This window comes from Trachypithecus francoisi, unplaced genomic scaffold, assembly GCF_009764315.1.
Source record: "Trachypithecus francoisi isolate TF-2019V2 unplaced genomic scaffold, Tfra_2.0 Lachesis_group15, whole genome shotgun sequence".
NCBI lineage: Eukaryota > Metazoa > Chordata > Mammalia > Primates > Cercopithecidae > Trachypithecus > Trachypithecus francoisi.
In genome coordinates this window covers 79684603-79696359 of record NW_022681460.1, presented here as the reverse complement: position 1 = coordinate 79696359, position 11757 = coordinate 79684603, and the positions used below count along the sequence as shown (strand labels likewise).

General features: G+C 44.3%; 1 protein-coding gene across 2 annotated transcripts in view; it reads right to left on the bottom strand.

Moving 5' to 3' along the window:
- Nucleotides 1-11442, bottom strand: part of IL22RA2 (interleukin 22 receptor subunit alpha 2) — a 29102-nt gene extending 17660 nt beyond the window's left edge. For both annotated transcript variants that reach the window (XM_033235337.1, XM_033235336.1), the window contains exons 1-2: nucleotides 10987-11442; nucleotides 1332-1457 (exon numbers count right to left, since the gene is read on the bottom strand). In XM_033235337.1, the coding sequence (XP_033091228.1) occupies nucleotides 1332-1392 (61 nt within the window). In that variant the 5' untranslated portion in view covers nucleotides 1393-1457; nucleotides 10987-11442. The remainder of the gene's footprint in view (nucleotides 1-1331; nucleotides 1458-10986) is intronic.
- Nucleotides 11443-11757: the final 315 nt, after the last annotated feature.

Sequence of the window (11757 nt, the reverse complement as noted above, 5' to 3'; positions counted from 1 at the left end):
GTACTGTGCATTATGGTCTTCCTCTTAGAGACTGAAAAAACGAAGCCTTGGAGACCTGAAGGAGCTTGCCAGGCAGCAAATGGTGAAGCTGATTTTGTACCCAGACAGTCTGACTGTAGAGCCTGCCTTTTCCCTCCAACAGAAAGCCAAGAGCAAAGCCATGGGAGAGAGGAGCTAATGAAAGAGACAGACCAATTAGAAGCTGAGGGTATACTTTATCTTCTTCCTTCTTCCCTCCTCCTCCTCCTTCTGGCTGGCATTCATCAAACATTGAACATATATGAACATTAACTTATATTAGGCACTATGTTCAAAGCTTTACAACTTACTTAATTCCCACAGCCACTAAGTAAGATAAATATTTTTATTATCGCATTCTACAGATGAGGAAGCCGAGGCTTTAAAAAGTTGCATCTCATACTCAAGGTTACAGGCTTGGTAAGACGCAGAGCCAGGAACATTTTGGTAGCATTTGAATTCCTGCCATATTTTGCTAAATGTGCCCTTGCTGTTACCAAGGACCAGAGTCTTCTCAAATCCAAACATTTCTGCAAGATTAAGGCTTGAATTGCTTTTATGTATTAGTCACTAGACAACTGGCAAGTTACTTGAATCACCTACACTGAGGGGTACCTATCTGTAAACTTGGATTTTTAGAGGCTTGCTCAGAAGTATGCGGTGGTGATAAGATGCTCTACACTCCTGCAGTGTCCTCCACGAATACCAGAAGCAAATTCTCACCTGCTGTTTGTGGTCCCTATCCTGTGCCAGGCACTTCTCTAAGCATTTGGCATATATTAACTTATTTAATCTTCACAGTGACCTAGAATCCCCATTCTACTAATGAGGAAATTGAGGCAGTTAAGTAAAGTCCCCAAGTTTTCCTACATAGTGAATGGCAGATCTGAAATCCAGACTATGACAGTTTGGCTTAGGAGCCTGTGCTGGTAACCACCATGATATAGTGTTCCTTCAAGGTAAAAGACATTCTAAGGTGAGCGAGAGCCAGAGAGAAAGAGAGGGAGAGAGAGAGGAAGGGAGGGAGGGAGGGAGAGAGAGAGAGAGAGAGAGAGAAATGGATGTGCATTTGTTCTGTATGGAGTCTCTGCACCCTCTAGAGAGCCTTTTCTTTAGTGGGTACTCATTAAGTATATGTGCGGTTATTCAAGCTGCAGATAGACACTAACCCCATGCCTGCTCTGGTCATTTAGTGACATCAAAAGCTGCAGTCTTTATAAAGTCCAAAAAAGCACCGGTGCTATTTCTAACAGATCCTTGATCGGACTCAGATGACAAAGCTATGAGCAATTAAAAAGAAACAAAGCACTTACCTGCTATACCAGTAAGGAAGAAACTGATGAGGAAGCCTAGAAAGCAATGTTTAGGCCTCATGGTTGCAAGTGTGACTGTTCAGGCAACCAGTGTTCCCTTTAACCAGCTCAGGACCAAAGAGGAAACTAAAATCCACAAACAGACCATCACTCCTGGGTTTAAGGCAGATGGTTCCTTGAAGCAACTACAGTTTTATTTCGATACGGCATTATATTATTTTATTTTAGGCAAGTTATGAAAGTATAAAAATCACTTCAAAAAGCATTTGCTGTCACTTTTATGTGGAAGCTTGTTTTTATTGGGAAGCTCGTTTTCTGTTGGGGCTTTGTTAGCTGTGGAAAGGCAAAACACTGAGGATGGGCAGACCCAAAGGGCAGGGCAGTGCAGGGATTGTGCAAGTGGCAAGCAGGTGAGTGAATGAAACGACTTGTGGGGCCTTAAGGGAATCTGGCCCCAGGAGGCGGAGAGGCTGCCAAAGACTAGGACTTGGCAGCCAGTGTGATTTTGAGTAATATGCTTGGCAGTTGCAGCTATCGGGCCCACTGGTTCAAAGCAAGAGGGGTCTCTCGTTGATTCACTCTTTTCCTCCCCTTTTGGTAGATCCCCAGTTAATCTCCCTGCGATGCCCCATACCCTCCCACTGCCTCTAGGTCTCCACAGGGCTCCCTGCCGTACTCCTCAGCCTTCTCCACTCCATAGTGGTCCTGGGCTCCGTTTAGCTAATGCCTATTCCTCTTCCATTTTCACATGCAGTCTACAGCGAGCTGGAAAAAGATTTTGAGCCCGTCAAACTGCACGATTCCTTTAAAAGATGAATGGGGAAGACACTCCTTTTGAGCTACATTAGATCTTTTTCACATTGTCTTTCAAATCTGATTGAACCAGCTCATCTGTTCTCTATGATTCATTATATCGTTCTTCTTACCATTTTTTTTTTACTGCATGTGTTTAGAGGTACTAAAATTACACATGAAAGAACAAAAAAGTCATGTTCCATAGTGAGCAAGTCTGTGTAAACCTACCTTAAAGTCCAAGGAAGCTGAGAGGCCGAAGAAAAAGGCTGACATATCCAGTTTCTCAGAAAGAAGCATTTAATAGGGACTTATGAACAGAGCCATATGTGTGTCCTGAACAGTGGCAAGACAAGATGGTGGACCCTCATGCCATTGCCCTGTAGACCTGAAGAAGGAATTAAGGAAATCAGCTATAACCTAATAGTGGTAGTAATAGAAATGTTAAAATCCTCTTAAAGTTACTGCAAAGTGTGACCCCCCCTCCACTGTTACACTGAAGTTAAAAGGGAATATTAACAGCCTGTCTTCTCTCCGTAAACAGTGGACCTTATCTATACTCCCCAACTCCACATTCCTCAAAGTTTATTACAGGCCCAGCAAGTTCCTGCACAACTGCAGGGTCACAAGACCGATAAGTTTAGGTTTCAAGACATGTCTTTCTCAAAATGTAAGAAATGTTGTAATGCTGCCTTTGTTTCTTGCTTCTGTAACTCACTTCCCACCTCATGTAGTTCCCATCTTAAGATGTTTAAAAGTAGGAAAAGCTCTTTGTTCATGGCTCAGACTTTCTGGACGTATGTCCTACTGAACCGGTGATCACCTTAATAAACTCTCCTGAACCTTTTTCTGTCTCTCCAGTCTTTGATTGTCCCACAACATTTCTGGGGGCCAGTCCGGGATTAGAGATGGCAGATTTTCTGTCTCCTTTGCCTGTGGGCTAGAGTCCCAGGATGTGGGAGATCTGGGGTCCTTGGTCCTGCTGGGAGAATTTTAGCCCAGAAGGAGAACAGCCGTTCCACATTCCGGAGCCTTCCCCCAACGGCACAACTGGAACCAGTGGAAAGGGTTGCAGGACAGTCACAGGAACAGTGTGCAGACATATGAACCACGGTAAGGTTTGGGCCCTAAGGCAAGACCTGTCCCATAAGGATGGAAGGGGAGCCTGGTCACCTCCCAGGGCGTGACAACTAGTCCAATCCAAGGGTGTTGGAACAATGGGAGAGGCCCATTGATTCAGATGAAACTCACACTCTAACTGACACCAGACGCAGGTGGGGCTTGTGAGTCGGTCAGAAAGGAAAATCATTTTGGGGATGGGGGAGGTGTGTGAAAGTGTGTGAAAGAGATGGTCTCAGGAGAGACCAAGGCAGGGTTGATGTGGGGAGGCACAAATCTTTTAGTGTGGACTGTGTGCTCCGAGGTGAGTGTGGGAAAAACCAGACCTAGGACACTGCATACGGCCCACAGGACCAGCTCCACGGCTGCAGGTAGCTGTGACACGAATTAAGGCATGCTCCTGGCTAAGCAGTGTCCGAACCTCCTATAATAGGACCCGGTCTGGGGGATCCGAGAGTGAAAGCGTGTCGTGAGGGAGGAAATGGGAGGAAAAGCGTCAAAGCCTACTCCGCTGGAGTGCATGCTGAAAAACTTTAAAAAAAGATTTTAATGGTGATTATGGGGTTATAACTCCACAGAAACTGAGAACCTTTTTTGAGATAAAATAGCCATATTTTAATGTAGGGTGGCCAGCCAAGGGGACAATAGACAGGGAGATAACTGGCTGAGTGTTTCATGTGGTTACCAGGCTTGGAGAACAGCCTGGGCACCTGGATCAGTTTCCATATATTGACTCCTGGCTAAATGTAGTTCAGACCCGTGCTAAGTGGCTGCAGGCCTGCTTTGAGACCTACTGTAAGACTCTAATGGCCAAGACAAAACCAGAAGCAATAGAAAGAAACTGCAAGGCATCAGGAAAAGAAAAGGAGTCACAGGAAAAGCAAAAACAAAACAAAACAAAACAAAACAAAACAAAAAACCTGTCCTACAGGCCCCACCTGAAGAGTTAGAAATTCCACCGCACTATGCACCAATTTATCCTCCCTTGGCCCCTGGCAAGGCTTAGATAGGAGGCTGCCCTGGCTACCTCCGGAGACTCAGACTCAGAAGGAAGCACCCCTCAGGCAACACCATGCAGAGAGGAGCCAGAGCCCTTGCCTGAAAAGCCAGGGGAGGAACTCCAGGGGGATATGGTCAGCTGCCTTAGGTCAGTTCGCGTGCAAGCAATGCAGATGCCACTCTGAGAAACCTGGGGACAAATTTATTTGAATGCACAGAATGAAGTCCAAGGGGGAGAATAGCTCTCCATTTATCAGTCCTTCTCTACTACTGATCTCTTAAATTGGAGACAACATACTCCATCCTATACAGAGAAGTCTCAGGCTCTTATAGATCTAATGCAGTCCATTTTCCTAACTCACAATCCTACCTGGGCTGATTGCAAACAACTTCTTCTGTCATTATTTAATATGGAAGAGCACTGTAGAGTTATACAAGCCACTCTCCAGTGGCTGGAGAACAATGCACCCGCAGGCACAAGACATATCAGGCAGTATGTACAACAAGCACTCCAGATAGAGGCTGATGCAGGCTGGGACCCTAACCAGGCTCAAGGGCTACAAAGTTTGCCACGGTATCAAGAGGCACCCCTAAATGGAATAAAGGCTGGGGGGAAAAAGTCCACCAATATCGGAAAGCTCTCAGAGGTCTGCCAGAAGCCAGATAAAAGTCCCAGTGAATTTTATGAGAGGCTCTGCGAGGCTTACTGGCTTTACATGCCACTTGACCAAGAGGCTGCAGGTAATCAGTGTATGGTTAATGTGGCATTTGTAAGCCAGGCACAAGAAGACATAAAGCAAAAGCCTCAGAAGTTAGAAGAGTTTGAAGGCATGAATATTACCCAACTTAGGTGGCTACTAAGGTGTTTGTAAATCAGAATGAGGAGGCCAAGAGAAAAGCTAGATGCAGAACTAAGGAAAAGGCAGACTTGCTGGCAGCGGCCTTAGTTGGAAGAGAAACTTGTTTTGTGAGAGGATGTGGTCATAGTTGCGGTCATGATAGAGGACAAACTAGGCAAAACCGGGAAGCTAAGCCAGGACAAGAGGGCGGATCTAGGCTTGAGAGAGATCAACGTGTGAGATGCAAGCAGATGGGACACTAGAAGAATGAATGCCAAATTGTCCAGTGCCCTTGTTAGGAAGAGACTTGCTCCAGAAATTGCAAGCACAAATCTCCTTTGCACCAGAAGGGGACATGACTCTAAATCTAGGTCAAAGAAAAGCCATGATAATGACCATTACTGTCCCAACAACAGAGGAATGGTAATAATTTGGGTGCCCCAAACAGTTGTTACCCTGATGGAGCAGAGGGGGCATCACTGGCTTTCTAACCCTAGGATGTTAAGATATCAAGGACTTTTGTGTAAAAACCCCTGCATAACCTTGGAGACTGTGAATACTGTAAATCCAGCCACACTGCTGCCAATAGAATGGGTGGAGCATGGAAAGCCCCTGTTGTGTGACCCAGGGTATCACTGTTGTGTGGAAACTGTGGATGAGGTTTTCTCAAGCTGAAAAGGCTTAAAGGACTAGCCCTTAAAAGACCCACATGTTAAATAGTTTACTGATGGAAGCAACTTCATATCTAAAGGTGTCAGATGGGCTGGATATGCAATGGTAACACTGAATTCAATAGCCGAAGCCTGCCCTCTGCCGGTTGGAACTTTGGCCCAAAGAGCTGAGCTAATAGCTCTTACTAGGGTGTTGCTTTTGGCCAAAGGAAAATCAGTGAACATCTATACTGACTCAAGGTATGCCTTTGCCACTTTGCATGCCCATGGAGCCATATATAAGGAAAGAGGATTGTTAACTACTGAAGGAAAGGAAATCAAAAATAAAAAGTAAGTAGAGCAGCTCTTAGAAGCTGTATGGGCTCCAAAAGAAGTAGCCATCATCAATTGCAAAGGGCATCAAACAGGAGGAGGTGACAAGGCTAGAGGAAACAGAAAGGCGGACAGAGAAGCCAAAAGAGCTGCAATGACAGAGGTAACTAAGAAGGAAGAGGAAACCTTTGCCATGCCCTTATTGGAGCTTCCCCTTAAGGAACCCCCTAACTACTCCTCTAATGAAAAGGCTTGGTTTGAGCAGGAAAGTGGAAGTTACCAGAAAGGAAGTTGGTGGAAGTTCTCAAACGGGAGGCTCACCAGCCATCCCAGAAGCAATAGCCCCCGGTTCATAAAACAGTTTCATCAAGGAACACATATGGGAAAAACTGCATTAGAGACTCTTGTAGGATGGCATTTCTATTGCTGTGCCTAACTGCCATCACTCAAGCCATTTGTGAGTAACGTTTAACTTGTGCCCCAAACAATCCATAGCAGGGGCCAACATGGCCCTCAGGGATTCAGGAAACTGGAGCTACACTCTGTGAAAACCTGCATGTGAACTTTACTGAGCTGCCTCAGGCCGGAGGCTACCGGTACATGCTAGTGTTTGTCTGCACTTTCTCAGGTTGGGTCAAGGGATTTCCCATCAGGACAAAGAAAGCTCAGGAAGTAACCAGAATCTTATTCCTAGATTCGGACTGCCTCTAACTTTAGGATCAGACAATGGCCCAGCATTTGTGGCAGAAATAATACAACAGCTAACGCAGAGGTTAAAAATCCAATGAAAATTGCATACAGCTTATCACCCACAGAGTTCTGGAAAGTTGAAAGAATAAACTGGACGCTCAAACAGCTTTTGAAAAAGTTCTACCATGAAACTCATCTAAGGTGGGATCAGGTGCTGCCCATGGTCCTTCTCTGAGTCAGGTGCACTCCTACTAAATTAACTGGGTATTCACCCTGTAAGATAGTGTTTGGCTGACACCCCATCATAACTCAGATAAAAGGAGATTTTAAAAATTGGGGAATTAACCTTAAGAAGGCGAATGCAAGCCTTAGGTGAGGCCATGCAGGAAATACAGGATGAGTAAGAGAAAGAATACCTGTTAGCCTCACAGATGCAGTACATCCCTTCCAACCTGGAGACTCTGTCTGGGTCAAATGATGAGAACCCAACCACTTTAGGGCCTTTATGGGCTGGCCCCCATATTGTGATCTTGTCTACCCCCACTGCTGTTAGAGTTGCAAGTATCACACCTTGACTTCATCACAGCCAGCGGAAACCAGCAACAGCCACCGCCCAGGACCAGTGGACCAGTCAACAAAACCCAGACCACCCGACATGGTTGATCCTGTGGTGAAATCAAGCCACTGCTGACAAGGACAACTGCCCTGCTCTGACCACACCGGAGGCTGGTCAGTCCACGCATGACTGAAGCTTGAGGAAACATTGAGCCCTGCTCTAGTCACACAAACGGAAGCTGACTAGTCTATGCATGGCTGAAGCCTGAGGAAGTCAATGATACATACGTAAATGTGGCTTAAATTTACAAACATAGTTATACTCTTACTTGTAGTAATTATTTTGCTGTCCTGTTATCTCTGCAAATGCTGCCAAGCTTGTTGCCTAGAAAGGTGCCCATGCATAGTATAAGTTTAATCATATTAGTAATACTGAAGCCATGGACACTTTCACCTATGGTTATAAAAGGGGACCAGGATGACTGTCATCTCTGTATGATAGAAGCCTGATCCGGAAAACGTGTGACTAAAACTCTGTTGTACCAGGCCTACTGTGAGTGTATAGGGACTCATACAGGAACTTGTGTTTATAACCAGACTAGTTACTCAGTCTGTGATCCTGGAAACGGGCAGCCCCAAGTATGTTGTGACCCAGAGTTCTTGTTCTATGACTTCTTCTTTGAAGTCCAAATTGGTCAACCCCTAATGCCCCTAAGACCCGGTGAATTCCTGCGTGGCTGCAGGGTCACAAGAGTGATAAGTTTAGGTTGCAAGACATGTCTTTCTCAAAATGTAAGAAATGTTGTAATGCTGCCTTTGTTTCTTGCTTCTGTAATTTGATTCCTGCCTTACGTGGTTCCCACCTTAAGATATTTAAAAGTAGGAAAAGCCCTTTGTTTGGGGCTCAGACTAGCTGAGCCGGTGATCACCTTAATTTAATAAACTTTCCTGAACTTTTTTCAGTTGCTCCAGTCTTTGATTGTCCCGCAACAGACCCAGGGCTTACATACCGCTGGGAAGGGGCCTGCGTGATTCAGAAGGAATGTATATGACAATTGAAGTATGATAACATCAAGGTGCTTTTGACGTACAGGCAGGACTTATGACAAGTATGTGTTCTCATACAAGGAACAATAGATAAACCAGATATCTTAGAAGGCTTCCTGGAAAAGGATCAATCAGAAGTCAACATGGCAGATTAGCATCTAAGATGAAGTTGCTTTGGCCTTCACAACTCATAAAGGTTTTGTTGTTGTTAAAAAGAGATGCTCTTTAGATCAAAGGGGGAAATGTATACTGGTTTCTACTTTCTCTTGTATACTCTCTTTCAAGTTCTTGGTAGAGTAACTCCTTTAGTAAGGAATAATGATGGCTTCTAAGCGGTATCCATCCGTCCACCTATCCAATAACATTTCACAAATATTTGCTGTCCCACCATAAGCTAGGAATTAGTCTTAGCAGCAAGGATGCAGCAGCAGATAAGAAAGACATTGCCCCTGCCTTCCTTAAGCTTGCTTCTCAAGGGAAAAGTAGACAATAAGGAGCTATGGCAGGGTTACGACTTCTATTCATCTAGCCTTCTCTGTGTCTTTCTTCTCCTTCCTAAATGGGAGATGAAAAGTCAGAAGCCGGCTTGTAAAGCCACTTTGCCTCCCACCCTCCATCACAACCATTAACCAAGACTAGAATGTGGGAGGGGAAGGGAGTAAAATTCAAGTGCTGAAAGGAGAGGACTGGGTGCTGCTGAAGTGGAGGAGGCAGAGTCTTCAAAGAGAAAGGGAAGGATGGCCTTCCGCATACAGACAGGAGCAGAGGAAGTGTTCTCAAGTGTAGACCCTCCATCCCAACCCCATGACCCAGCACCTGTGAACATTTCTAGACACTTGGGTGCCTGAGACTGTGAGGCCTTGGGTGGAGCTGGGGCCACACAGGGAAAACCTTATTCCTGATCAAAGGGTCTTAGAAGAGAGCCTATCAGAAATTTCTTCAGAAACCAGATCTCAGTGGACCAGGCCACTATCATTTGTCATTTAACAAATTTCAGTTATTGGAGGGCAGTTGCGATGCATGCTTTCTAAGGCCAGCCCTATATGGAAAGGTTTGTGAGGATAACATCAGGTTTCCCAGTGCCTCTGTTCTATGTCAGTCTTCTGAATCCAGGCTTGTATCTCCTCCAACTGAAGTTTTTGGTGATTATAAGGTAGCTTCTGCTTTGAAAGAAGAAACATGCAGCACATCTTATGTTCCCTTTTCACCTCCTCATGCTCCTTAGCTTGCAACCTTCTCAGCATTGGTAATCAATTCCCTGCTAATGTTGCCCACTGAGCTCTAGACTTCACATTGACTTTGGTATTTAAATGGGGGATGATAATCTGGGTTTGAACTATTGATGTTCAACAGCTTCAATACCAATAGATCTCATTTTGAAGCAATCAAACTGCTCCAAGTTCCAGCTAAGAATAAAAGGAAAATATTTACATTCGAGGTTTTATGATGAGAGCAGCAGTGAATGATATTGAGGTTTCCACTGGGTTGCTTTGTCAAATAAATGAGGGGAAATTAGGGGAAGTGGGATAAGCAAAACGTATTTAATAATTGAATTCTCCCCAAAACATGAGCTTTCATGCTCTGTTAAATTTCACAAACCAGACCAGTTCTGTCACTGTTCAATTAGCTCTAATTGTGTAATAGAACCTGCATAAAAACCAACACTGTCAACAAGGCCTCAAGGTAGATGAAAAGATAAAATTAAATTCTAATTTCCCATCAATCTGGAAGCAGAAGAATTTGTACAGAATTGTTTCAAATGAAATGCCGTTTTGTTTGGGAAGTAAGAAAGTTTTAATCACTAGGGGATCTCCGCTCTGACTCCTTTCAGGCATGAAATGCTGGCTTCATTCCCTGCCCTTCCCCCTCCTCAGCCCCACTCCGCAGCAGGGAGAGTCCACCTTGATGGTGACAATGGGTATTTCCATTATCGTGTTGACTCTGGAGAGAACTTGCTTAAGCCCCTGTCTTGAACAGACTTGATTCTCTTCTTCCTTTCTTCTTGTGGCTTTCAGTAGACCAACCATTTATCTAATTAAGGAGTCATTATTCATTATTTTTAGGTGTGATATGGAATTTTGGGTTTTATTTTTATTATTTTTTTAGAGCTACCTATTGTAGTACTACAGATGAAATGGCATCATGTCTGGGATTTGCTTAAAAATAATACAAAGGCCTGGGAAAGGGGGTGACCGTCTATGAGCTGATAATTGTTGAAACTGATTGTCAGGTTTATTACACTCTACTTTTGTATATACTTAAAGTTGTTCATAACAAAGAAAAAAGATTTTTAAAGTTTATCTACAAGATGTGGCCGGACACGGTGGCTCACACCTGTAATCCCAGCACTTTGGGAGGTGGAGGTGGGTGGATCATTTGAGGTGAGGAGTTCCAGACCAGCCTGGCCAACATGGTGAAACCCCGTCTATACTAAAAATACAAAAATTAGCTGGGTATGGTGGTGTGCACCTGTAATCCCAGTTACTCGGTGGGGCTGAGGCAGGAGAATTGCTTGAGTTAAGGAGGTGGGGTTTGCAGTGAGCCGAGACTGCACCACTGCGCTCCAGCCTGGGCAGCGATAGAGCGAAAGTCCATCTCAAAAAAATAAATAAATAAATAAAGGTTACCTACAAGATGCTGTCTTCCTTTTGGTAATTTTAATGCCGCTGTAGTGTCAATAATAAGATCTCATAATTATGGGACACCATGTTACGTTTTTCCCATATTTTGTCTTTGTTAATCCTCTTAAGAAGCCTAGGAGGTTGGTACTATTATTCGTTTGATGTTACAGATGAAGAAACTGAGACATAGATAGAGAGGTGGAGAGAACTTGACTAGGGCTCTATAGTGAGTAGTGATAAAGTGAGGACTGAAATCAGGTCTGGTTAGCCTCAGGGCCTGAGGAGTATTATAAAACCGCTATTGTGTTATTCTTCACTTGTAATAGACATTCCATAAAGGGATAGAATGATGTGAAAGAAGATTTGTCCATTGTCTTCTCGAATTGTTTATTCACTCAAACAAATGTTTACTGAGCATCTGTTATATGCCAGGCACTGTGCTAGACATCAGGGATGCAGAAATGAACAAGACGGCAGAGCCAGCCCTCAGGGAACCAACAGCATTTTCTTCAACCAGGTCTTGGTAGCAAAGGGCTAAGTGTTTCTTATTTTTTTCAGAAAAGTCTTTAAAAACTGGTGTTCAGTATGACTTTGGTGCTGTCCATTGAAGGGAAGTCAGAGCGACTGTCTTTCTGCTAGGCCCTTTCCTTCATCCTATGATTTGGTGGGCAGCTGAGCATCTTTTAAAACTTTCATAATGGATGATAATCTGAAAACCACCCTTCTCTCCGGAAAACTACAGAGCTGTAGAGCCAACAACAAGGAAACAACTTGTTCTTTC